Source organism: Macrosteles quadrilineatus, unplaced genomic scaffold (genome assembly GCF_028750875.1).
Source record: "Macrosteles quadrilineatus isolate MER2022 unplaced genomic scaffold, UCM_ALF_1.0 Scaffold_6__1_contigs__length_79288215, whole genome shotgun sequence".
Taxonomy (NCBI): domain Eukaryota; kingdom Metazoa; phylum Arthropoda; class Insecta; order Hemiptera; family Cicadellidae; genus Macrosteles; species Macrosteles quadrilineatus.
In genome coordinates, this window is record NW_026542599.1 from 24,978,516 (window position 1) to 25,005,085 (window position 26,570).

At 34.1% G+C, this 26,570-nt stretch overlaps 4 protein-coding genes across 4 annotated transcripts; all 4 read left to right on the top strand.

Annotated features, from left to right (window-relative positions):
- The first annotated feature begins 4,870 nt into the window (after positions 1-4,870).
- On the top strand, positions 4,871-6,750 carry LOC128996777 (uncharacterized). The gene is made up of 3 exons (XM_054422240.1): positions 4,871-5,020; positions 5,310-5,440; positions 6,071-6,750. The coding sequence occupies exons 1-3, from the start codon at positions 5,017-5,019 to the stop codon at positions 6,710-6,712; spliced, it is 777 nt and encodes a 258-aa protein (XP_054278215.1). The 5' UTR covers positions 4,871-5,016; the 3' UTR covers positions 6,713-6,750.
- A 450-nt stretch (positions 6,751-7,200) lies between these two features.
- LOC128997066 (uncharacterized) lies at positions 7,201-11,989 on the top strand. The gene is made up of 5 exons (XM_054422643.1): positions 7,201-7,577; positions 7,969-8,110; positions 8,597-8,730; positions 9,895-10,070; positions 11,351-11,989. The coding sequence occupies exons 1-5, from the start codon at positions 7,401-7,403 to the stop codon at positions 11,814-11,816; spliced, it is 1,095 nt and encodes a 364-aa protein (XP_054278618.1). The 5' UTR covers positions 7,201-7,400; the 3' UTR covers positions 11,817-11,989.
- Positions 11,990-13,917: 1,928 nt separating this feature from the next.
- Positions 13,918-18,523, top strand: LOC128997321 (uncharacterized). The gene is made up of 5 exons (XM_054422955.1): positions 13,918-14,102; positions 15,060-15,240; positions 16,186-16,294; positions 17,197-17,324; positions 18,317-18,523. Exons 1-5 carry the CDS (start codon positions 13,921-13,923, stop codon positions 18,440-18,442), a joined length of 726 nt encoding a protein of 241 aa, XP_054278930.1. The 5' UTR covers positions 13,918-13,920; the 3' UTR covers positions 18,443-18,523.
- Positions 18,524-19,040: 517 nt separating this feature from the next.
- LOC128996118 (uncharacterized) lies at positions 19,041-25,818 on the top strand. The gene is made up of 4 exons (XM_054421230.1): positions 19,041-19,282; positions 22,649-22,751; positions 23,605-23,762; positions 25,699-25,818. Exons 1-4 carry the CDS (start codon positions 19,160-19,162, stop codon positions 25,801-25,803), a joined length of 489 nt encoding a protein of 162 aa, XP_054277205.1. The 5' UTR covers positions 19,041-19,159; the 3' UTR covers positions 25,804-25,818.
- The last annotated feature ends 752 nt before the right edge of the window (positions 25,819-26,570 follow it).

A 26,570-nucleotide genomic window follows, 5' to 3' on the forward strand; every position in this document is an offset into this window, starting at 1 on the left:
AATTTGATGTAGCCTTTAGTTAAATGATTATAAAGACTTCTACACCAGTTGTAGAAAGAAAGTTGGATACACTATAATATAATTGAAGTGCCTTTTCAAGTAAAGAGAAGTTTAGGACATACGTTTTAAGGATATCAGTTTTAGAAACGTTTTGGGGACTTTAGAAGCCAAGAATCATATTTTTTCCAATTTTTTCTTTTTTTTCTAAAAGCCTATTAAGGAAAGTCAAGTCTAAAAGTCTTGAAATTTTGTATTGCAGTAGGTTTAATTTCAAAAAGTGTTTTACTTTTTCTCAGAACTTTTTAGTTTGACGTAAGCATGTAGCGATTTAGCCTTTAAGCTGAGTTTTCTGAGGCCCGTAGTGCGAAGAAGCGATTTTAATTGCTGTCCAATCTGTTTCTACCAAAATGGCACCGTTAAATCACCCAAGACAAGAGGAGAGTGGCTATTTGATTTAGATTTTTTAGATACTAGGATTTAATTTTCACAAAATATGTCACAGGATATATTTGTATTTTTTTGTCAGTGTATCATTCTTTTTGAATACTTCTTTCTCCTTCACTAGTCATTGTTATGTTTATGTAGGATTTTGGACTGGTTAGAAAGTAAATGTTTATGTTTATTTGAACAGAAATACATATTATCTATTATTTTCACATTTCACAATTTACCAAATTCTAATTGAATGGTAAAGTTGTTCTTTCAAGATCACATATTCGACAGTTACAGACTTTTTTGGTAAAATACTTTGTTGTTCATGTAAAGTGTTTTTTTTTCTCCACCCTTTTAAGTATACCTGTATACTACCAAAACGTAGAATAACTATTGTTGAAACCTTTCTGATGCTCAAATTAAATTCTATCCTGTTTTAAGGAACAGATTGAGTAGGCAAGTTACAATATGGAATAAACGTATTTTACAGAGAAAGACTTAATCACGAGTATTATTTTTTTATCAAAGACAATTACACTTTTTCTTCCCACTATTCAAAATGTAGGGCTGTTTAATTCACATGGATTTCTTTGTCTTCAAAAGAAAAACAATAATTATACTTGCTGTGTGTTGAAGAATCTGTTTCTAGATTGTTTCTTAAATTTCAAAAGTAAACAAATTTAAAAGAAATTTTTTTACTGATTCGTGGAATCTGAATGATAAGTTTGATTTAATAAAAAAATTGTCAGTGCTCACGTAAAAAGATAGATGCGAGTATTCTCAAGAGGATCTTTTGGGCAATGACCTTCTTTCTTAGAAAAGATCTTTAAAAGAAATTTATGATGTAACAATTTTGGTTCAAGATTATTGTTGTTAAAATCATGTAGCAATGTTAAAATTGTCAGTGATGTTGATTCACTTGTGATCGTCACTTGTGAATTTTAAATTTTGTTGACAAAACATGGAATTACACAATATGTAATTTGAATCACAACACACAATTTAAGTAATATTATGGCGGTGCAGGATGGCCAACATAATTTATTCTGTGTGAAATATCAAATATGAATCACTAATAATCAAGTCCTTTCAAGACAGTTAATTCATTTTAGCAGGATGTAATTTATTTAGAATATGTTTATATCTAGTTGAATTTTGGTAAATGGAATTTAGAGTTCCAGATTTTTTGAGGTGCTGGTATAATATTTTACAATTTGTGAAATAAGTATTAATGTAGTAATAGTTTGAAAAGACTGGAAAGAACTGATTAAGTGCATAATTGTGATAGGTTTGTATAAGTTTTGGGTTTAGGTTTGAGAAGGACTCAAGTGAGCTAGCACTTGTAAGATAATTAGAAAATTACCCACAGTTTTTCTACAGATTTTTTAACTTAGTCAAATTTATAAAATTTTGTTTTCAAGCTCAACTAGACAAATTGTGTTAACTTTTTTTGCAATAATTTTCTTGTGGTCTGTAGAATAGTATTTTAGTACTGACAGTATATTATAATTGCTGGCAACAAAAAGATGCTGTCTTTTTCACTGAGTAACATTTTCAGTTTAGGAAGATTAAAAAGTTTATGAGCAAGGCGAGGATAAAAATGCCCATTTACAGCAACTCATTGTTGATGTATCAGTTGTAACAAGTTATTTTTAATTGTAAAACTAGCTACGACTTTAACGTGGAAATGTAATGACTACTTTACGATAGTGTTTATGTTGTAAAATGTTAAGTTTGGGGAAGCTGATATTAGGATGTGTAAAATGGAAGAGGTTTTGAACATCTCTAGAAATAAGCCCAATTATATAATGTAGTTTTGATCTGACGTATTAAAAATAAATTTATTATTCAGTCCAAAAAAGATTTGACTCAAGTAACATTTTAAATTGACATAACACTGTCTTGTTTTTACTGTTAAAAAATGTAATTGTTTTTCTGAAATGATACTTGTAATTTTAATTGATTCTGAAATGTCTCAATAAACATAAAACCATAAAACTCACATGTTAATCATCAATGTAGATGTTGTATAGTATTAAAATAATATATTTCATATGATTATACTTTAGAATTAAGTTACTTTGTAGATATCGATAGTTAGGTAAACAAATTGTAGGTTTCATAAATTATTTTTCTAGGTATATAAAACGTGCTAGGAATCAATTGAATGTTTTGATAATGAAATGTGTTGTTCCTATTGCCGTTGCACAATGTGGTAAAAACATTTGAACAAACTTGTCAAATAGTTTTAGAAATGAATAGGTTTTTTTTTTACTGAAACTAATTTTCTACATTACCCTACGTGTTATAAGATTTTTTTAGCTGAAATAAAAAAAAAATAACTTAAATCGGAACCTTTAACTAGTCAAACTTATGCTGCTGCGGTAACTTTATGAATTTACATTTCCTTTCATTTTTGTTTAAGCTTACATATTTCCTGTATTAGAGGATCCTTGGCTAAAGTGTTAAGCAGGTAATGTTTAACACATAAATATTTTATTGGAAACCCTAAAACAATATATAAATTATACAAACGTTCCGGTTTGTGTATAACTTAAGTTAGAATTGAGGTCGGTATATAAATTGACTTGAATATATGAATTGAGAGTTTTAATTTTTATCCATACCATGTGCTCACATTTATTTTCAATACCCCATTAACCAATATAAAAGGTTTTTCATAAACATATTTACAGACGGATAAACTACTTGGAAAAAGACTGAAACTAATCAACTTGAGTGCAATTAATTTTTTATCAACATTTCATTTAAGATTATGTAATCTCTATTGAATTTCTTGAAAATTCTTTTAAAGGACAAAGCACATTTGAAACTAAAAAGTGTAAACTGTTGCTTTTAAATAGTGAATATGGCATATAGCCTAGTTTTTTATATTAGAAAATTAATGTTGTTATTGTAATTCCTTTCCTAATGATCAGTATATATGTGCCTTAAGTATATGAATTATAATGGCAAATAAATATTTAGCTGTAATTTTGTATAGTCATTACCTACCCTATGGATACCGGTACACCTGATTTTACAAGCAGGCTACAATATTCAGAGTATTTTTACGAGGGATGAGTAGATAATTAAATTAACCAAATGGTGCAGGAAAGAGGCTGAGTTTCTAATAAATATGATAATGCAGTGTTCTTCCCCTGCCTTGTGGGAACACGCTTACAGTTCACACGATCAGTTGCAGTTGATTTTGTGTGTTCAATTTGTGTGTGTGTACATTAAGTAGCCTACTTTTTCAGTGTTTGACTCTTCAGCAGAATGCAATTTTCCCATGAGCTGATTTATGTAATCTCTCATAAATATTTTGAATGATTATGCCTAAATTGAATGATTTAGTGATTAATATGTAGGGTAGGAGTTCACTGTGTCACCTTAGCTTTGATTAGTCATTGATACCAACTTAGAGATTACTATCTGTGAAGTGATAAGGTGTTTTCGAAACATGTTTATTTGTATTCAAAATGAATACGAATATACAGGGTGTTTATATAATTGACTATAATGTTCAATGTATCACTGGATTATTTGTTCACGTTCATACTATTTTTCATCAATGTTTTACCATTGACTTTATTTATTGAGGTAAGTATTTTTGTTCAGTTCTGTGTAGTGTAAGTGTAATATGTGGAAATGAAGTTTTTTATTATTTATGCCTTTTGGTAAGATTTGATTTTTTAAAGTAACAAACTCACTTCTGTTATACATTACAATCATCATTTAATTTTTTGAATGTGTTAAAAATTTTCTAATCAATATCAATATGTCATCTTTTGACCAAAAACCCAAACTCAATCTATTTTAGTAAAAAGTAATGTAAGTTTTCTTGCCAAGTGACCTGTACTTCACATGCAGTAAAGTCAAATTGACAAGGAGAATGGAATAAATCAATGTTTTTACATAAGAAATAGATGTGCAAGTCTACTTCATATCCTTAAGGCGTTTTTTATGAGCTAGAATAAATGAACAATATTACAAAAAACAAAAAAACACTAGCTAACAAAGAGCTGCACTGCATTGCCAACACTTGGCACCACATTGGCAACACATGGCACATTGCGGCTAAACAAAAGTGGCACAACCTTTATGTAAGTTCTATAATTTTGGAAAACTGTCTTTTTCACTCTGCTTTTGAAACTGATTTGACGATGTCCCATGTCCAATCATATGCAAGTTTTTATTCTGTTTAATCGTTTTTTATCCTGTATTGTTATGTTAAAATTGTCTCATGGTGTATTTGATGAATATCTTCACATTTAAACCTATTATTCTCGATAAATTGTTTTTTCACTAACTCGACCGCTTTTGCAGCAACATTTAAGGCTAAGTTTGTGAGTCCACAGTTCTTTGTAATTAACACATCACTCTCCCGAAGGCGAAGGGACCATTGTAGTTACTTCTCTATGTTAGTTTCAGTGTGTATTATCAACGCCTGTAGATTCTGGAATTTTTGTACCAAGCCCTTTTGGAAAATCAACTGATTCTGGGGCGTCATTCGTTCACTGTGATGATGAGAAAAATGTCTATTTTGACATCTATGCTATCAAGGGAGATGATAACAGGATTATGTGTGAGTGATGAAATTTGAAAATTCCATTTTTTTTTTATTAAACGTTTCAATTGTATGTTTTGTCAAAAAGGTTTAAACTATAAATTATCACTGTGACAGTGGTAAACAAAACATTTGGGTTGCGGATGAATCCAGCAGGAGGGTAGATAGGTTTTTACACTCATCAAGTTTCATTATACTTTGATACTTAAGCCTAACAGAATGTAGAGTAAAATATCGAACATCAAGGTCATCAAAGTTTAATCAACTCCATCTTATACTTAATTCGATTTGTTTACACTTTTTCCAGCTGCCAACAATGGAGTCTTAGTTGTGTCGATTGGACCCACTGATGACATACGTAACACAGCTGAACATAATTTATGGAAATTCATTGCCACAGTTCTAGCAGTGGACATGGCAAAATTTGAAATACTTCTTGTAAGTTTTACCTCTGTAATTTCAAATTTCCACATCATAGACAATGCATTACCATGAAGTAGAGATCAAAGTGCTACATAGACCACCATTTTTTATGAATCAGACCGCAAGGACTAAATTTAACTAACATACCGGTAGAGTTAACTATATGGTGAGTTCCGTTTGTGTATCTGTACAACAACTTTTGAACTAAAGTCAACACAAAAAATAGTTATAAAGAACACAAAGATAACAGCAGCATACTTTTTTTGTTTCTGGTGGATTCCACGTGTTCCTTAATGACTGAGCCATTTTGATTAGAGAGAAGTTCAATGGAAAGTGTTCCAAACCATTAAAATATGTGGATTTGCCGCACATGAAGTCAGAAACATTAACCGTAACAAGACACCAAAATTGTAAATAGTTACCTCATAAAATTTGGCTTTTCCAGTCAGAGTAGATGGGCTATCTAGTCCAGTATCTATAGTGGTGCTAGGGGGTTTTAGAAATTAGATTGTTCCAATTTCACTAAATTTTGTTATGTTACACTAAAAAATAATTAGTTTTTCAAAAATTGAATAGTACTCATGTGAATGCGCCAAAACGATCCAACCCACTATGAGGAAATAATCTTAATGAATCTTGTTCCAGTTTCCAGGAGAAATCGGAAGAAGAGTTTTGCTAAGGAATGGTATAATGTCTAAACAAGAATGTACAAACAAGATAAAAGAATACTTACAACCTTATGTAAAAGGCGAGGTACCATCAACCAGCCAAGCATTGCTGTTTCCCCACACTCCACTAGCAGTCTACGCTCACAACGACACCGCAAAATCTGACAACGGTCAATGGAAATACTACGAGAAGAACTTAAAGAAAGACGAAGAAGCGTCAGAAAAGTCGCTAGGAAAAAGACTTCTTGAGATGAAGCCCTACTACGGGAAGGATCCTAGTTTGATGGCTAAGGTTTTCAGAGATCTAGGAGTACAGAAGGAAGTAATGTTCAGAGGAAGGTTAGTACCAGGGTCTCCGGTTAAACCGGTGCTAGACGATTATCGAGGTCAGAAGAGATTAAAGGTGGTGAGGAGGATTCTTGAAGGAACCGACAGAAGTGTAAAATATCCCAAGTCTAAAATGCGGATGGAAATGTCTCACCCAGTACCTGATCTGATCATGCTTGATTATTTGAGTCCAGACAAACAGAATGTTGTTAGCAGAAGAGTTGTTAACATTTTGTATAGGAACGCCACTGTTGACCTGGTCGAAGAGCTGGAATATACTGAAGTAGTTTAATCTTAAGTTGATTGAAAAATATATTTTTTTATTTTTTCCTCCAATTATTGTCCATTTTCCTCAGACTGAGATTTCTGATCTTTTTGTGACTAAAACTTCTTGTGACATTGGCTTTCAATAGTCTTTGAGATCTGGTATATTCTTACCTCAGGGACTGGACAATCTTCCTATGTGGTTTTACATCTTCTTTTGACTGGGTTCTGCTATCTGTGGGGTTTCACTATTGTCAATAACAATAACTAGAAGACCCTATCCAAGTCACTTAACATTTTGCGTTTATCATTGGTAATATATTTTATTTATGTTTGATGTACTATTTAAGTTACTTTAATTCATTCATTCAGCAGAAATACTTAAACCTTATTGGGTCTTAACGAAAGACTTCCATTTTTACAGCGATTCATTTTACATTAGTTGATTAGTTCATATCAACAATAATATTCAAGATTTTACTGATAAGCCATAGTAGTTTATCAGTGGCAGAAAAACTCTGGACGTACAATGTTTTCAGTGAAATTATTTACATTCTAGTGTTAGTTAAAAAATGATTTTAAGAAAATTTGGGTTTCTTTGTGCTTTTATTGTATTTAGTTGAATTAGAAATAGGTATTATGTTCGGTTGTGAGAAAGTTAAACTAATGTTAACTGAAATACAAACATAGACACTTTGTTAGCAAGGAATCCAATTATGACCACTTATTTTGTGGTGTTCACCTACTGCCTGGTTATCAAAACGTACGTATCTTCTGTGCCAATGAATAACTTCAATATTTCAAATTTTAAACCTGTCAACTTTACTGAGTTGAGGACAATCTTGGGACCTCAAGCTGACAACATACTCAACCCCATATTTGACACTGTTAAGGTAAGTTTTGAGTGCCTAGACTAACCTATACTATCGTAATAGTTGATCCGTTTTATGAGCAAAAGTGTTTTTGAGAGAAATCTATTGTAAAATGATTATAAATCCAACTAAACATAGATTGTTAGGATATTAAACTGTTTTTCTCTATTGATTTCTCCAATAAAGTCATTGTTGATTAACTTGCAGCACACAACATTGCCCAGAAACTATACAACTTGGATTAAAAGACTAGTAGTTCAGAATATCAATAGTTGATAGCAATTAACTGGTTTTCATTCAGGCAATGGTGTTTTTGTGCTATCGTTTCTGCAAATAAAGTAAACTAACTTTAAAATTTTTTTACTCCTCACTGTTTTGTAGTTATTTCCTTTACAATAATTGTATCATGTAGTCGTACGCTGGAAAGAAGTCAGCGGGGCAAGAAGAAGCATCGGAAGAAGAAAAAGTGCCTCTTCCACAAGTGTTTAGGGACGATCAGAAGAACATCTTTTTTGACCTGTGGGTCATCAGAGGGAAAGAGAACCGTCTAATGGGTAGGCATAACATTTTTTTAGCTCACTTTTAGTGGCAAAACTACTAGTATAAATAGCTTCAGAGGGGGCAGGGATCCTCATAGGCACTTCCTGCCTTACATTTGAAAAGTTACTCATTAATTTCACATCGTCTTAGTCACCAATCTTTAGTCTGCCTAGCATCTTACATAGCTACCAATGTAAGCAATATCGCTCAGCTTTCTAGTATTTCCCCCCCCCCCACCCCCCGCCTATTATCAGGTTTGCACGTTTTGTTAACAATAGTAAAAATAATTGCAAATGGGCTTCTTTAATTTTACATTTCAAAGAGCGAATCTCAAGCGCTTTTAAGGGAAAGCGATCTGAGGATTTCAGAAACTAATGAAAAATCTATATTTACATCCAATCTATCCTATCTCCCTCACACAAGAGGCTATCTACAATCCTACAAAGTTTTCTCATGTGGAGGTTGTAAGGTGGTTTCTAATATCCTGTGTATTTCTGTAGTAGGCGGAGAGCACAATCAGCTGTGGGCAGCCGTCCAGAGTTCTCCGGAGATTCAGGATGCTCTCAACATGGAGTTGTGGAGATTCATCTCCAATGTACTGCAAGTACGAAGGGATGATGTGGAGATTGTACTGGTAATGTTGGCTTCTCCATTCACTTTAGTAATGTTAGATTATTAACACACTTTTCACTTACCTGCTTCATGCTGTATTTATTTAGCAATTGATAAGAAAAACTAGTGTTTACTTTGAATACTAAAGTTGATATCCCATTCTTAAGAACCCATCCAAACAATTTATTATTCAAATTATGTACGGTTGAATGAGAGTTATACAGTGTTAACTACTATTAAAATTATATTTTCTCTCATAGATCGTAACACTATAATAGTGCATGTGGCATAAAAGATGTCTTAAGTTAAAGTTTAAAGCAAGTTATGCTTTCAAGTTGGCTGTGTTCAAAAGTTGGTGTGTACAAAAGAAACCCGTAAATATAAGCAACACACTCAACAATTCAAGATTTAAATATTTTTTCTTCTAATACTAAAATCAACAATTACAAAAATTTCCTTGAGAGAAGAGTTTATCTGCAAAATTTAGGTGGATGGGCTTAAATAAATTGATATGTTGTGCAGTGAGTAATAATTTTCATCAGTATACTTTATTGACTTTTAGGTTAAAAATGCCTCATCATTGTAGCTGTAGGAAGATATGAAATTTCAGATATAGGAGAGTAAAAGAAACAAGTCAATGAAGTGTAGAGATACAGTCTCAGTCACAGTCATATCTTTAGATATTTCCTTTATGGTGATCACCTCTTAGGCTGCAGCCATGCAGCGTCAAATTAGAGTAGCATTGAAACAAATAGGTGCACGCTACTGCGGAAAAACACACTGTGTGTGGCATTCCTCATTACATTTAATGCTGCTCATATTTTTCATGTGTTTTGACGCTGCGTTTGTGCGTGAAAAAACGCCCGTGTGGCCGCAGCCTTAATCCAAAGGCTGAAGGCTGCTGGTTCAATCTTGAGAAAAGTCAGTAGCTTTTTGATGGTTCAAATTCAAAACTGGACCCAACTGTCCTTGATCATTGTGCTTTTGCTAAATGGTCAACCATGGACATAGAAACAGCTGATCTTAGTGACAAATCTATCCCCTCATTCATCCTTTGCTCATCTTCATTTCAAATTGCACATGGTGTGTTGCACATCATGGCGTTTTGTGTAATTGTAATCTACATACAAATTCTGTACTTTACAAATAAATTTGACATTGTTATCAATTAAACCGTTTTCTACAGTCTGACAAGCAACAGATGGCCAGGAGAATTGTGGTGAAAGCAAGAGCGATATCGGAGAGGGAATGTCAACAACGGCTTCACGCCAACCTCCAACCGTTCACATTGGAGGTGCAGGAAGAGGCAGAGGCCGAGGAAACCATCAAGAGGGACAAGGTGCTGTCATACACCGAGACTAGGTAAGTGGTGATTTGATTTGTGTTGAGCAATGTGGATTGGAGGTCCATGCCATTAGTGTATGACTCTTGATGAAAATATTGAAAATCATTGTAAAAACCATAGGAAGATAGGACATCACAGACATAGTTGTATTTGGGAATTATCAGCTGACTAGTTGTTTTGTTTTTGTTTACATTTGAAGTTTATGTTTTTATGCTCAATTGTTATTGGAGAGGTCAATTTGCGGTGAGTTTTTTTTAGTTGTGATTTTCTAAGTAGAAAATATACATAAGTTGCAAAAGAAGTACTGAGTTTTAGTTTCTTACAAGCTATTTTGACGGTCAAACTCTGAACATGTCTGGCGCTACTACTAGATTTGCGGATCTAATAAACCAGTATGACAGTGAAGGAGACTTTTTGGAATGGCTGAAAAAGTTAGAACTGGAATGCATTTTTGTTTCATGTCGACGCCAGTGGCATTTTTGGACAAAGGAGGTTTTAGATGTTTCAATCTCTCAAGAATAAGAACTGATTTAGAGTTTTGTATATAAAGAAGCCATCTTCTTCATAGACCCTAAGTGAGAACACCGAAAAATGTTGTGTTCACAGTTAGCACTAAGAACGTCATTGTGTAAACTAAAATACCCCCGACAAAAAGCTTATTGCATTGCAATTACTGACTTTTTAATATGCTGGAGTACTTAGCGAGTAATACTGCTCAGTCTGTTCTGTTCTGCTGTACCCTGTATTTAGATTAAAGATGCAATAGTTAAAAATCAGCTGACTGCTAATACAGCTGAGTGGAAACCATGTTCGCCTGGTTATAAGTAAGTGGCCGATTTGATGAGAAAATTCAATATCAGAAATGGTTCAAAACTGGACACAGCTGTCATTGGGATCATTGGGATTAATGAATGTTCATGGATAAAGATCAGCTGTTCTTAGGCAGTAATATAGTTACATTTAAGGCTCATCGCTCAGGCATCTTCGCCTTAAAGTTCATACCTTGATATGCCGGGGCTGTAAAAATATATCTTTTTAGTTTGACTTAAAAAATTGTCACAACAAACATCAGCTCACTCCGTCTGTGGGTCATTTCAACTACGTTTATTTTAAGACAACTTTAACAAGTAAAACTCCGTCTGTGGGTAATTTCAACTACGTTTATTTTAAAATAACTTAAAGAAAGAAATGATATGTATAGTTCTATATATATAGTCAAAGTACCTAACTAATTATTTAAGTTACATAAGCTTTGTTCAAACACTGATTCCTTCCTTACATTGAATATTCTCAACAGGTCTGAAGTTCCGACCGGCCCAGCACCAGTGTTGAGCGAAGAGGATATGAATCCTTCTGAGACTCCTAACTACATCAAGAACCCGTCCATCCTGGACAAGGTGCTGAAGGACCTCATGCCCAACCAGGAGATCATCGTGAGGGGGAGGCTGCTGAAGAAGAGTCTACCGAACTTTGTAGCAAGACCTCTCCTAGAGAACTATCAGGGTAGCAAGACGCTCAAGTTGACGAGGAAGATCCTCGAGGGAGTTTGGAACTCGGATGTGGAGAAGTCCAAGAAGTTCTCTGCAGGGCCTAGAATGTCCTGCCCTGAGAGGATATCAGGATTGACTGTTAGGGACACACTGTCGGAAGACGGTTCTAGAGTGGTGGGGAGAAAAGTCTACGTTCCTATTTTCCAAAACGAGACACATGATTTTCTCGATGAACTTGATTATCATGAAGTCGAGTTTAAGGCTGGGCTTTGAGAAGGAAGGATAGACTGTTGTAATTAAATATTTAAAAGACTTATAACTGTGTATGCGTCAAGAGAAGTCATTTCAGCTAATTAAGTAGGACGTTAAAGTCATCAGTATTATCTTTATCTTCATTGACAGTAGTTTTGTGAATCTTGCAGAATTTATTTCTCTGAATCATGATCTTCTGCACACCCTAAAGTCTGGTTTTATTGCACAATGTGCACTTTCACTTTAAGATGTGAAATTAAATGTTTAATGTGAATGTTTAGTTTTATAAGTAGATTCTATTATTTATTTTACACCTCTTTGATCCCTAATATTGATGGTGAAGTTGATCGTTCATTGAAACAATCGACATTAAGGTTTCAAACCTCATATTTTGGATTTTTTAAGTGTAGCTGATCCAAAATCACCACCTGGACATTTAACCACGTTGAAACTTTTGAGAATGAGACATTGAAGGTTTTGTATAGATACCTGTCTAAAAAATATAAAGAATTTAATTCTGTATTATCATGCCAAAAAAATTTCTGGTGGTTCTCCTTCCTTGCTTGCTTGCCTAGTAATCATATAGTAAGTTTGAGAAAAGTAGATCTTGTGGAACCAGCTGTACTTTGATAGCCTTTAATAAATCCTCATGGCTGAAGAAACAGCTGATATTATTCAGTAGCAAAGCTACCCAAGGCATCTTGCTCTTGCTCCACTGATCACTCATGATCTATCTATATACTTACTACTATTAGTTTTTAAAACAAGGTTTTTTTCTGTAACATCCTTTTTTCCTTTTTCTAGCGATCCTACTTAAACTATTTTTACAATTTAAGTGTCATTTGAAAGCTTATCACCTGTTGAAGAGAAGAACGGAAAGGTAATTTCCTTCAGGGCTTCAATCCCTTGAGTTTAATTTATTTCTAGAGTTAACTTTGAAAGATCCAGTGATGCTGACCACATTAAATGTAAATTGTAATTTAACAGCTGATTGTTTTGTTGAATGTTTGTAGTGCATCTACATGATTTTTTATTAGATATGTGCTTCCGAGAAAGCACTTAATCCAACAGAAAAAGAAAACATCATTTTATAAACTTTAAAAGAAGATTAATTCAAATCTAGTTAATGACCGAAACTGTCATGCACTAGTTGTGATCAAGGAAATTAATAGTTTAAATAATTGTTGGTTAGGATTTTGATTTAAAATTAGTTTAGAAATGTACCTTAACATGTTAACTGTGAATTACATATAATATATTGCAATTCACAATAATCCTCCAAAAATCCAAGAACCACAACAAATCTTGTTTGTACAAGACACTATAGTGGGAAGCTTGAAGATGACCGCACTGGAACACTTAATTTTTTTGTATTACAGTAGAACACCTCAATATCCGACCATGACGAGACCAGGCCATGGTCGGAATGGCCTAAAACCTGGATATTGGGAGGAGCATTAATTGTAATCCTTCCCAACACCGGTAATCTTCTCCCGCGACCACGGTAACACCGGTGAGCATATCTTGCAGTCTCAGCGACACTTGTAATCGTCACAGCACACAACCTTATATTGAAGTCACCAACAAAAGAGCTGGCCTTAAGTCGTGCAAAACATTTTCAAAGGGGGCCTTTTTATTTATAAAAAGTAAGGGAATTGTTGGAATAGTAATATTCCAAGTATATCAATTATGAAAACCATCAATGTAAAATACGGTATTTTGAAAGGTTGAGGTTAGTATTAGGAACTTTTTCTGAACCAGCATTGTATAATGGTTCACCCATTCACCTTAAACAACCATAATAAGTAATTTTAAGTGTTTAAGAAATTAGAAACGAAGATCAAACAATCAAAGTTTGTGTACAGCCAATACTTTGTAAGTTTTATTTTAGTTTCAAATAATTTCTTAGACTTATAGTTTTGACATGCGTCGTAATAAAAATCAGTTTAATCTTTAGGACCTGTAAACATTTAGAGTTTTGTTTATGCATTTAAAAATATTGCTGATGAATGAAGACATACAATTTGTAAGCACAATAATATTTTTAATTGGCAAACACTATAATCTGTCTAATCAGTTAAGATAACAGTTATAATGTGACCGTCCTAGTGAATGTTGAGATGTGATGTTCACAGTTCTTGTTATTCTTGCTCTCTCTGGGCCGACTCCTGGATGTTCCTGGACCACTGCGGACCCTAGGTCTCCCGAGGACCATGTAGACCCATGGGACGTCGTTGTAGACTATGATCCAGAAGACAGTGCTGTGGCAGAAAAGGCTGACATACACCTTGTAGACAAAATGCTCAGGTATTAATAACATGAGGAGGAAGGTGTTTTTCACAATATACACCCTGTTTGCTAAACATTTAGTTATATCTATGTGGAGTGCCTCAAGAAACAATCCTGGGGCCATGTTTTATCTTTTTTTTGTACATCAGATTAGGTACTTTTTTGCTACTTTTTGTCTTGACCATGTGTGTGTCCAAATATTTGCTTTCAAAATATTTTGATTTTTGTGTTTGTTATATGAGGGAAAACCTAAATAAGACAATAGACAACGCTTAATTGAACATTACGCCTAAGGCCGGGGCCACACTTGTAATTTTTTACCAGCGAGATTGGTTTTTCTGTTTTCACGCGCGACGCACATAGAAGAGTTTGGCCATGGCCACACTAGTCTTACGAGATAGGTTTTTCGGGCTAACTAGTGAGGCTGATAGAGCATGCCACACTGGCGGCAATAAAAATCGTCCGTGTCCGTGATACGCACTCCCCCCCTCCACGCTTACTGCACAGTAAATCAGACAGGTTAAAACTAGAATCGTCCGTGGAAAAAGTTCAGCAAAATAAGATGAGTGTGTTCACTCCCATAAGCCGCAATGCCCCGCGACTAGTTTTACGTACAACGCCCGTGGAATGTTAGTAGAGAATACACGTGCAATTCCGTTTTTCAGTCTCGCTGGTAAGTCTCACGGACGTTTTTACTCTAATGTGGCCTGCCCCATATACCGTAATGTATCTCTCAAACCCACGGGTAACGCCCGTGGAAAAAAATTCAACGAGATAAGATGATCGTGGCCCCGGCCTAACAGTACTTAGTAAATTACAAAAGTAACTCCCAAGCCGTTTCAAAGCTTAAACTGTTTTACCTGTTGAATACTGGTACTGAACGATCAAATCATGCTTATATTGGTTACTCCATTGGTTACTTTCCAAAGGGTTTCTCTTTATACAAATCTACACCTGATCATATTCTTGTTCCAGGTTGGCCCAGAAGGACACCAAGTACTTCCATGAGGCTCGACCCCCCTGGGAGGGCCAAGTTCAAGATGATGACCCCGGAGTGCACGTCATGGGGTTCAACTTCACAGCCTGGAACCGGACTTACATTCGCCCTCCGCCTGGCCTCGGAGACGCTCAGACTAACAAACTCATGTCTAGGATGGTGAGTGACTTTTCTCTCCCTTATAAAAAAAATTAAATTTTAAGTTGACTGAAACTCATTTTTCTTCAGAACTTCATAAAATTCCAATTGCTTGCATCAAGTTTGATGTTTCTAAAGTACGGTGCAATTAGACCTTTTTTTAGTAAACCTCAACATCCAAAGTGAAAGCTAATTTTTGACTCCAAACTGTTCAATATAGTCCTCATATTGTATGACAAAAAGTAAGTAGGGGTTGAAATTAAAAACATAAAACAGTAGTTTTTTTTTATATCTTGAAAACCGCGTGGCTTAGCACAAAGTATTTTATTTACAAAGATGATCAATGATAAATTTCATACAAGAATGGTCCTCTTTATAAACTTGTTAAGTGAATGGTTACAAAGTTACAAAAGCATAAAATTGGAAAATGTTTGACTATTTTTAACGCTTTAAAAGTTCTGGGGGCACCTAAATTAATATATATAAAAAGTCACTGGACCTAAAAATCATTTTAAAACATTATTCAGTGATAAACTACCTTCTCAGGGGGATGGCCCGCCAGGAGCCAGAGGAAATTCTTAACGTAAGCATAGGTTTATATGCACATCAAGTTAAAGGTCTCTGTTAGTATAAATGACAATGACGGAAACCCAAACTTAAACAGACAACCAAGTCAAAATAGCATCCCTTGAAGATTTCTTAAATCTCAAGGCACCCGGCAAAATTAAAATTATTATCAAATGGTGTCATTATATCCACAAATGATTTCAGTGAGCAGCGAGGAGTCTCATTGCGGCATACAAACAAACTACAGAGCTACAGCAAACATGGATCTTACTTAAAAAACTGCGCTTGTAGTAAATACAAAAAGTTGAATTCTTTTTGTGTTCTGAGTTTATTAATGTAGGGAGTTATAAAAACATTTTATTTGCAGTATTTAATTTTAATCTATTATGACTTTTTCAGATTCCTGAGTTTGATATCACAAAGATCAAACTGAAAAGTGACAAAAGAGACAACAAATCTGTGATATTTGAAGTTTTAATAGAGAAGGGCCCTGAAAACAAGATTATTGGTAAGAATTTTATTTTAAATGATTTAGTTTTGAATTTAATCATGATATGAAAATCCATTTAGAATACTCCCCATCATTTGAACCAATCTTTATGTCTAAGTACTGTATCTATTAAATCCCCTATTTGGCTCAACTCAACTCCCAAACCCCTTATTTAAACAAAATCTATTAGAAATTGCATTTTAAACTTTTAAAGTTAGTATAGGGATTTACCACACAGAAGTATGGTACGGAGGAACCACACTAATGGGACAACCGTGCGCTTTCAGCTTTAGTATGTTGTGTCAAAAATATACTTGTGACGAGCAAGGAAGACCCCGAACGACGAACAGTGTGCGGAAATTCCTATTGCACAGGGCACAGGGTCTTCCTCCACCGTGAGCGTTGTAGTACATGGTGGCAAGGGAGCAGTGTTAGACTTTGCCCTAGACACCAGCTCCAGTGCTAGACACCACTTAAGTTAAAAGTTTACCATTGAATGTTTCCTCTGGACTTATTTCTCTGTGGAGTTACCAAAGATTATGAAAATACATTCTTTTATAAATTGATAGTTCTGCATTCTTTTAGAAATTGATGGTTCAGCAAGCTCTTCTGAGAACGTTAAGAGGTCAAGTGCGCACACACAAAGATACAAACTCAAACAATTTTTAAAAACTTTTTTATGTATCTGACTTTGGACTCTTCTTCTTCTACCGTGATTGTGATTTTTAAATCCGTAATAACTAATAAGCTCTTTTGTGGTTCTAGGACTTTATCCCCTTCAGCCTGCCTTGGACTCACAATTTTTACTAGCAAGCTAAAATCGACACCTTCCCCCCAAAAAATTACTCTATAAAAATCTCTAAAATCCTAATTTTGTGGAGTGTGTAACTGAATTTTTATCTGAAATTTGTTTTTCTCAGGCTATACCAGCAAGCAGTTACATGTCCAAATCTTTGCCCCTGTCATCCCAGGTGCGATTGACGATGAGTTGGAACGATATTTATCCAAAGTGCTCACTGTTTCTAGAAAATCCATCAAAATAATACAGGTAAATGAATGTTTGTTTTAGTACAATAGTTCCTGTGGTGGCTTTACTTGTTCATCTCAAAAAGAATGAACATAGAACTTAAAAAGGTTTTTTCATTTGATTTTGTATAACTTATGTTCCTAATTGTTAAAGTTTTAAGTCACCCACGAGTTGACTATATAGACCTGTACCCATTTGTTTACATTGACCAAACTATAACAATAGAACCTTATTGATAGCATGTTTCTCATGGGGATTATTAAAGTAAGAATTGTTATAAAGGATGACTTCTTAAGAGTCGGCAGGAGTCAATAATTTTGCATTGTTGTCCGTCAGATGCCAGGCTAAACAGTGGTTGTCCGAGCACCGATCAGCAAAAACATACGTTCACATTGAAGCATATTAATCAAGCTTGATTACCGAGCAGAAAATTGTATGTGATTCTTAAATATATTTTTCATGTAAATTGCTTTTGGGATTTTTAAACTTTTGTTTTTGAGATTGAAAAAATTAAAGTTGAAGTAAATATATTTATTTAGTTTGACAAAATAGTAACAATTAAAATTAAAAAGTAGATAGCAAATTATACCCGTGGTTTCAAGAGCTTTAAAATGAGATATTTTGCAACTTTTTATCTTAATAAACAATACCGTAATATGCTTCAACCATTAACATTGCCGTTATGGGCAGAAAATCCAAGATGGCCGATGCTCCTGCCGACTCCGAGGTTAAGGATAATATAAAATCGAGGGTATTTGAAAGTTATCGAGGTTCCAGCCTCTATGGATTTTTTTCAGTAACCTTTTGAATAGCATTCAGGTGATTTTTTTTAGTTAATCTCACATAAATAGATATTTTAATACGATAAGCACGGGAAAACAGTAGCGTTGTAATGGATTTACACAATTTAATTTTAAAATATTTTTGTACCGTACATTCACATAAATTCAATCTATTTTTTATCCTAACTCCTTTGTACAAATTATGAAAAATAATTTGTAATAATTTTTCAGGGTGATGCCACCAACATCAGAAAAATTCGGATCCCAAAGATTGCCGTGCAGAAGAAAGTGTACATTCGTAAATTGATTGAAGAGTTTGAACTCGATGAAGTAACTAGAACATCTTTTGACGCTTAGTCCAAGGATTTATTTTTAGATTGTGTAAATAAAAGATTTTATAAACTGTTGTAAAATTAATGGAAATAAAATTTTGCAGTTCCTGCAAAACCAGCTATTTTATTAGTTCTAAAGTACATATTATATATCATTATAGATAGATAAATTGATAAATAGATAGATAGAATATAGTAATAGTATTTTTTCTGAGCAAAGAGGAAATGTGTTCACAAAATATTAGAAATTTGTGACAAAAATTCAATTGTCATAAGATTCTGGGAGTATTCAAGCTAATATAAAAATTGTTTTAAGTTAGAAAATACTCATAGCAATTTCTTTAAGTTTTTAGATAAATACTCAAAGAAATCCACTGAATCTATTGTACCTATGTCACATTTCACTATCCCAGGGGCACATTTTAAAGCAATAAAAATTTTAAGGAATAGATAGCAAAGTTGATTTAAATAGTTCCAAACTGAAGTGTGGAGATTACAAATTATACTAATTATTTATATGTTACAAACTGAATTAACTAAAGTTTTGTGTGAGAAGCTCCTATCAAGATCATCTAAGGTCTGATAAGACAAAAGAAATGCCAACATGCGGTCTCAAAGGTCAGAAAAGTAAGTTTTTCAAAAGTAAGATTCAACCAAAGTGATTTTTGATTGTTGTGGATATTGGTTTCACATCAGCTGGTTTTTACAGTCAGCTGATTTTAATTTACTATCAGCTGTTATCATGTACCAACAAGTGAGTGTAGTAGTGTCAATGGCTGTTGTGTGTGTTTGTGAGCTACATTTAAGTCATGGGAATATTTCTTCAGGAGACCTTCTTGATGCCTCTGATTACTCGGAACCAATTGTAAGTGGGTTTTTCCTCCTAAATATTTAAAGCAAACACTTTCTAAAGAAGGTTATAGAGGAATGTTGTTAAACTCAAAAAAGTAAAAAAAAAGTAGATTTCAAAGTGATATCTGAGTAAAAATTTAAAAACGTACGTTTTCAGGAAAAGCACTTTGCAAATTTTTTCCCCTTTTTTCAATTATTTTTTTTATTTCATTTACATTTTGAAGTTTCATAAAATGTCCATGGTAACGCAATATCTTTGGTAGTTTTTTTTAAAAAGAGCATCTTTAGTGGACAATAAACACAAAATCCTGTCACGACCATAACAGACGTTTAAATGAATATTAAAAATAGTTAATATTATTTTTATAACTATGTTTTGCTATAAACTAATTTACTTTTATGACCATTATACAATAAAAAGGTCACTGAGCTCAAATATATATTTGGTATATTTGGTCTTTCTAGAAAAAAATAAAAAAACTCAAAAAATTGAAAAAAAGCCAATAAAATCTTTTTAAGTTTGTATAACTTCGAAAAAACTTACCTGAGACCCGAAAAATCGTTATGTTTGTATAGAGGCGTGCTTCTTTTGTGTATAAAACATTGAAATATGACGATATTTTAATTTTTGAAATTTTTATGATAGAAATCATAAACATGATGGTTAGGGACAAGCGGTACTGTCGTGAATTTTCTGAAATAATCTAAATCTTTCTAAACAATCCTTCAATTATACTGTTAGTTATAATAAAAATATGTGTTTCAATTGAACTAAACTGTTCAATTTACAATTATATTAAAGTTATTGTCACGACCAAACACACTATAATCCATAAGGCTGGATTGGTCGTGAAAAAACCCGCGATGGTCGTGAAAATTTGGTCGTGAAATTACGTGTTATTTGGCTCTGTTCTGGCGGTAGCCCTGCACCTCATGTTCGAGGATACAAAATGGACTTCTAGGTTAATCTAGCAATTGAAATATCTTATAAACAAAAATTAACACCATGTCTACTTCATCAAATGACTACGTACGGTCATGGACACACCAAAATTACAAAAAACACAATCTTTCCTTTATTAAACTTGTAATTCCTCTTTTCAACTCGAAACGACCAGCACTACAATCCTGACGTACACCCTGAACTAGTCTCTAAAACCAACTGACTCCATCGACGCCAGGCTTGCCACTGTCGTGCTCCAAAGTTGAAAATTTTTCCCAAATGGTCGTGACGCCAAATCGAGGGACAGACTTATTTTGTCATGGTAGTCAGTTTGCAATGACAATAAAATTATAATATGCTCCTTTTTTGTAAGTTTAATAACCATTGATGACATGAAAATATGGATTTATAAATTTCGGCATATGATTAGTCTAAAAACAGTGTGAAAGTTGGAAAATGTACCCTAGGGACACGTCATGGTCGTGAATTTCGAGACTTTAAAAATACGAAAAAAATACCTAGAACCTATTTAAAACAAAATAAATGTGTGTAACATGTTGCCCCGGTCCCAAAAAATATTAACACGTTCGCTACTGCAATAGTACGACATTTTTCATTCTCGTGGACCAGCGACGCACATATGCGTCGGCCGGGTTCCCCCATAGACTGCCGTCGCATATATGCGTCGGCTAGTCACATTAAAATAGACTGCCGTCGCATATTTGCGTCGGGGTTCTAATGTTATTGAAATGCTTATATCTTTGTAACGGTCTATTTGATGGCTCTAAATTCCCTGCAGTGGTCTACAGAGATGTCTGACGCACAACTGCGTCGCTTGGTCTGTGGATATGATGATTGGTGACGTCATATGATAGTTGGAAAAACTGGTCTTTACTTTTCTGCATTATGTATGCAGTATGTATGCTGAATTATCCTATGTAGCTTTTATATTTGTTCAGTTATAAACTGTTCTTGATCAATCTGTTTTTATTTTACTTACTTTCACCTCAAAACACAAAAAATGAGCTGTCGCATATATGCGAAGTTTGGTCTATTTCAAGAAAACTATGATAATTTTCACTATCGTCTTCGCTGTAGACCGGGCGTTGCAAATATGCGACATTACAAAAGGTTATTAATAATACAAACTAACAAGAATATATTATTTACAAACACGATTGTAGCGTATTACAATGTAAATGATCACTGTTTTACAGGTTTTCGCCCGTGGTCTGTGTGTACTGTTATCCAAGTGACAGCCGGTCTGTGTGTAAGATTCAAATGTATACCTCGGTCTGTGGCAATGACCGCGGCGTCGCATATATGCGACGCTCAGTAGCGAACGTGTTAAAACACATAATAATAAACTACAAATCCAGTATCTACGAAGTAAAAGGCCAGGGACATGAAAACGTACGTTTTTAAATTTTCACTCATCTAAGTCAGTATTTGTGTGCAGAGCAACATACCACACCTGTGGTCCGATTTTGATGAAATTTGATATGTAAGAACTGGGAAATAATCCATGGTATCTTCAAACTTTTTGCATATTTTTGAAATTTTGATTTTTAATTGTGATTTTTTAAAAAGTAAAAACCCAAGAAAGAAAAAGGTAAATTTACACCAATGCAACTTAAACTATTTTCATTAAAATGTTATATTAATATAGTCCTTTCAACCCGAAACATAATGGTACAACCCCCATTGCTGTATAAATTACGGTTCAAAAGTTATTGTACTTTACGTGATTTTCCCATAAAAATCCATAAAACGAAAGAAGTGGCTAGACTGGTTTTAATTAACATTTGTCATTATGATATGACTTAAAAGTTGTCCTTATAACATAAAAAAAGGTGCAACCCCCTTGCTGTAAAAATTACGGTTTATAAATTTGTGCAACTCTTGTGATTTTGCCCATAAAATATCATTGTTAAATTCCCACTCCTCACCCATGATAAAGGTTGCTGTTAAACTAACGGGGGAAAGTATGTGTCGGATTGCTGGATAACATTTATTTTAGCTTTATGTCAGCTGATCAACTGTTAGACATTAAAAGTAAAAGTTAGGGTGAGGGGGAGGGGATGAAATCACTTCCCCTCAACCGCCTAATTGTAAACGAAACAACATAAAGCAATAACAAAGCATAAAACATATAACAATATTGGCAAACCATTAACGTAGTTAGCAATTCTTAGCCTGTCTCCCTGTTGCAGTTCATGTCTGATACAAAAACTGTATCAGCTGTTATGTTGCTCTTGATTGATAACTCATAATACAGTATCAGGATCAACCAGTTGCAAGGGGTTTTTATACAAATAAGGACTTTAAACAATCTCCTTAATATTATTTACCGTTTCAACATCAAAAATTCTAATTTGGGGTAACACTTTTACGCTAAGTATGATATTGTAGTGTTCAAAGACATTTATTTTACAGGAGCCTGTAGCTGAAGATGCTCCTAGTTGGATCAGACATGATAGTTTCCAACACACGTCAGTCTATGTGGACATACGGTACGGGGACCAGGATGTTATACAGGGTTTGTATTGAAGTAGCAAAAATGTGTTGAATATTGTATGTTAATTTACATAAAAAACTTATCATTGCATATCAAATTGAGAGTACAAGAGGGCTACTCAGAAAGTAAGCAACGTTTAGTTCTGATGCCACTAGGCCACGCGCTGATCTCGTACATTTTGGTGCGTGCACACTCGGCAACTCAGTCGGTGTTTCATGTGTGATAATTTCAAACAACAATGTCCATGAAACTAGAGAACTCAGAACTAAATGCTCCTTACTTTCTGAATAGCCTTTGTAGTTTACCCATATCGTGCTTGTAGCTCTGATGATATTTTATTTTTAGGCATTATTGCGAGTATACTCAGTGCTTGTAAAGCATCTAAATTAGGAATTTTGTTGTTTCCCTATCTTATAGATACTAATGGTAGATAATGATGATCAGGACTTTATTGGGAACATTAAACCTCACATACTTGATTAAAATACCTTACGTATGATATAACTCAATTGCCTGTGATCATAACAGACCACTGATTTGTGTATTGATCTTAATGAAGTGAAGTAATCAGGTCAACCAAAACTATAGTCTGTTCATAAAATGTAGGCGGTGTAAAGGGAAGGTTTCCTGGTTTCCCCCCACCACTTTTTTAGCTTAATCGGTATATCAGCTGTTTTTTCAAAGTTAGGGAGAGGTGGAGGTTTTTTTTAGAATCACTTCCTCTAAAAAAATCCCTAAACGGAGTATTCGCTTATCAGCTTCAACAGTTAACTACCTGTTTGAATTTACAACTATCTGGATCTGTATAAACCTCTCTTTGTTTCAAGGTTATTGTGTACATTTAGACCAATTATTTGTGAATTCTATGTTGCAGAAGTTTCAAAAGAGAAACTGCTCATGCAGAAGAAGCCTGTCCCTAACAGTGACATGAATGAGATCTGGTACATCCCCTACGAGGACAGAGACTTGCAGCTGTTCTTTGCCAAGGTGTTGGACCTTGACCCTGACAATCTTACAATCGAACATGTGGCGGTGAGTATCAATTACAGCGTAGTAAAACAAGATGAATGAAGAAGTCGATAGTATACTTACATCCCCATAAGAACTATAGAGATGGGTTCTACCTACCTGAAGTCGATGATTGCACTTTCTTAAAGAATGTGGGAGCCAAGTTTTCCAGTAATAACCTAAGCAACATTCCAGACCAGTGATGGACAGTATGCAGGTTTAAAAAAAATCTGGGGACATATTTTTAACCTTTTTACCAGATAATGTGTGTAAGTTGGTAAACCAAACTTAGCACAGTGGTGTCAATCGTCAAACCTAAACCAGCTTCAGTGAAAAGGTTGCATTACACAGAAAACAGTTTTAAAACCCGTATTTAAATATTTAAAATCAATGATAATGTGTTTCCGTTGTCACTCCTATTCTAGGCTTTAATTTTTGTAACAATTGAAAACACTGAAATAGGCTATTCAATATTGTAGAAACCCAATTATAACATTGAGATAAAAGACAAAGAGAGGACTCCATTTTAATCCAGTACTAAACCCCACTACTATTAATTTTTTGTCTTAGGCTATGTCTAATTTTTGACAAATTTATTTATGACTAGCTGTAACCCGCGGGCTTTGCCCCGTTTAACTTCTTAATTTTCAAGATTATCTCGTTCGCATGGCTCAATCACGTCCTGGTTGAAGTTTGTTCGCTACGCTCACTCACCTTTAGGTTGGAGCTCGTTCGCTACGCTCACTCACCTTTAGGTTGGAGCTCGTTCGCTGCGCTCACTTGCCTTCAGGTTAGCTCGTTCGCTACGCTAACTTGCCTCCAGGTTGAAGTTCGTTCGCTACGCTCACTCACCTTTTGGTTGCAAATTAGCTGTTGTCATAAATGTAAAAGAAATAATAGTGCTGCACCCTGTTGGTAATCCTTGTAACTTTAATGCTATTGAACATCATAGAACAGAACCAACTTGTTTAATTGAAACAGCTGTTAAGATTCAATAATTCCATTTCTCATAAGGTTAACATGGGAAACTCCAGAGCCACTGGGGCGGAGCCCGAAAGGATTTTTGAAATAAGAATATGCCTATATGTTAATCGGGAATGTGAGCTATCATCATGCCAAATTTCAGCCCAATCCGACCAGTATTTTTCGAGTTTACTTTTCCCATACACACATACACACATACAGCAACCACCTCTTTTTTATAATAGTATAGATAGATAGATAAAATACAAATTTCACTCTTAGGTTAAAGATGTAACATAGAGCACAAGTGCCTAGGGTTTTAGGACTTGTTTTGAAGATAGCAGGCTTACCTGAATGGGAAAGACTCCAAACTCACACAAGAGATACATAATTTTACACTGTGTGTATATAGTGTAAAGTTTTTAGTTTCTTGTCCTAGTATAGAGTCTTTCCCATTCAGGTAAACCTTCTATCCTCTTAAAAAATCCTTTCCTAAAAATGTCACTCTGTAATTTTTTCCTTGGTAAGAGATTCCTACAATAACTTATGTGAGTACACCTGAACACCATTTAAAATACATTCAGAGGCACTCCTATATTGCAAAGGGCATAGTTTTAACTGTTATCAATTATCAATTATTTAAGATGAGGACGCCACTATCTAGCAAAGGGGCAGTGTCGTAGGTGTTATTTAACAGTACAGTAATACATTTCTAGCCAGACTGTATAGAGCTTCTATATTTTCACCACTACTTGACAGATCAACAATTACTTCGACAAACGCCCTTTTTAATTTATTTAATGTGTGAAAACCTATTTACATCAATTCACTTCATTATAAGTAATAATCACTAGACTTCTACGAAGGCATAAAAAATAAATGTAATAGTTATTGAACAGTTGCCTGTACGAGGAATTGAATAATGAGCTAAGATGTTTATTGGCACTTACCAATCCTTGAAACGCTGATATTGACATTTCAATTTTGCCTTTTACAGGTTTTCAGAGCTGAGAGTGCAATAAAGAAGATCCTGATCAAACGAATGCAGATTAGTGATGAACAAATTGTGGAAAGATTAAAAGCTGCTTTACAAAACAACTAAATTTGAAGTGTAAAACTGCATTTTCGTAATCCTTTACAAAAGCATTAGTTCAATTATTTTAGTGGAATTTTTGCCCTCAAAAATATTATTGGAAACAGGGTATCAAAAAGTGTATCCTTTGCATTTTTTGTAAGTATGCTGGTTTTCTTGCCACTTAAATTTCAAAATCTTAAACACCCTCAATAACATTTTAGCATACAATTTAAGTTGAACTGCCGGGATTATGCTTTGTAAAATTCTATTTGTTTTCTACTATTTATTTTCACCAATGTAAAGGTATATAGATTTGGGCCAAAATTGATCATGAGGGATTGAGTATTTGAAAAGAAAAATTATAAATATCTAAACAGAGCATTAGCTTTAAGAACATGTCTTCACTAAAACCATAGACTATTTATCAAGCCCTGAACTGTTATTTTGGTACACCAAGTATTTAGAAAGTTATTTTTTATTTAAAAATTAAACTATCCTTTGATAATTTTTCATAAAGTCTCACACGGTATATAATATTTCAGTGCCTTAGTAATAACCGCCAAGAATGAGTCTTATTTTAAATACTGTAGGTTCCTATGTGGTAGGATGTCAATCGCTATCAAAATCTATTGCTGTTTCTTTGGAATATGTTTGTGGGGAAAAAAGGAACATATTAATTATGAAGTTAATGTATAGGTTTTAACCTAAAATGCTGGAATGGTACTGCACTGCCAAAATTCTTTCACTTAAAACGAGGGAATTTAAAAGGGTCCAGTCAATGTAAATTAGACATC

Coding starts and splice junctions, on each gene's coding strand:
- LOC128996777 (XM_054422240.1), top strand. Junction 5,441..6,070: donor CAAAATTTGAAATACTTCTT/GTAAGTTTTACC, acceptor ATCTTGTTCCAG/TTTCCAGGAGAAATCGGAAG.
- LOC128997066 (XM_054422643.1), top strand. CDS start 7,401: ATGACCACTTATTTTGTGGTGTTCACCTACTGCCTGGTTATCAAAACG. Junction 8,111..8,596: donor GAAAGAGAACCGTCTAATGG/GTAGGCATAACA, acceptor GTATTTCTGTAG/TAGGCGGAGAGCACAATCAG. Junction 10,071..11,350: donor CTGTCATACACCGAGACTAG/GTAAGTGGTGAT, acceptor TATTCTCAACAG/GTCTGAAGTTCCGACCGGCC.
- LOC128997321 (XM_054422955.1), top strand. CDS start 13,921: ATGTTCACAGTTCTTGTTATTCTTGCTCTCTCTGGGCCGACTCCTGGA. Junction 14,103..15,059: donor CTTGTAGACAAAATGCTCAG/GTATTAATAACA, acceptor TTCTTGTTCCAG/GTTGGCCCAGAAGGACACCA. Junction 17,325..18,316: donor AATCCATCAAAATAATACAG/GTAAATGAATGT, acceptor ATAATTTTTCAG/GGTGATGCCACCAACATCAG.
- LOC128996118 (XM_054421230.1), top strand. CDS start 19,160: ATGTACCAACAAGTGAGTGTAGTAGTGTCAATGGCTGTTGTGTGTGTT. Junction 19,283..22,648: donor CTGATTACTCGGAACCAATT/GTAAGTGGGTTT, acceptor TTTATTTTACAG/GAGCCTGTAGCTGAAGATGC. Junction 23,763..25,698: donor TTACAATCGAACATGTGGCG/GTGAGTATCAAT, acceptor TGCCTTTTACAG/GTTTTCAGAGCTGAGAGTGC.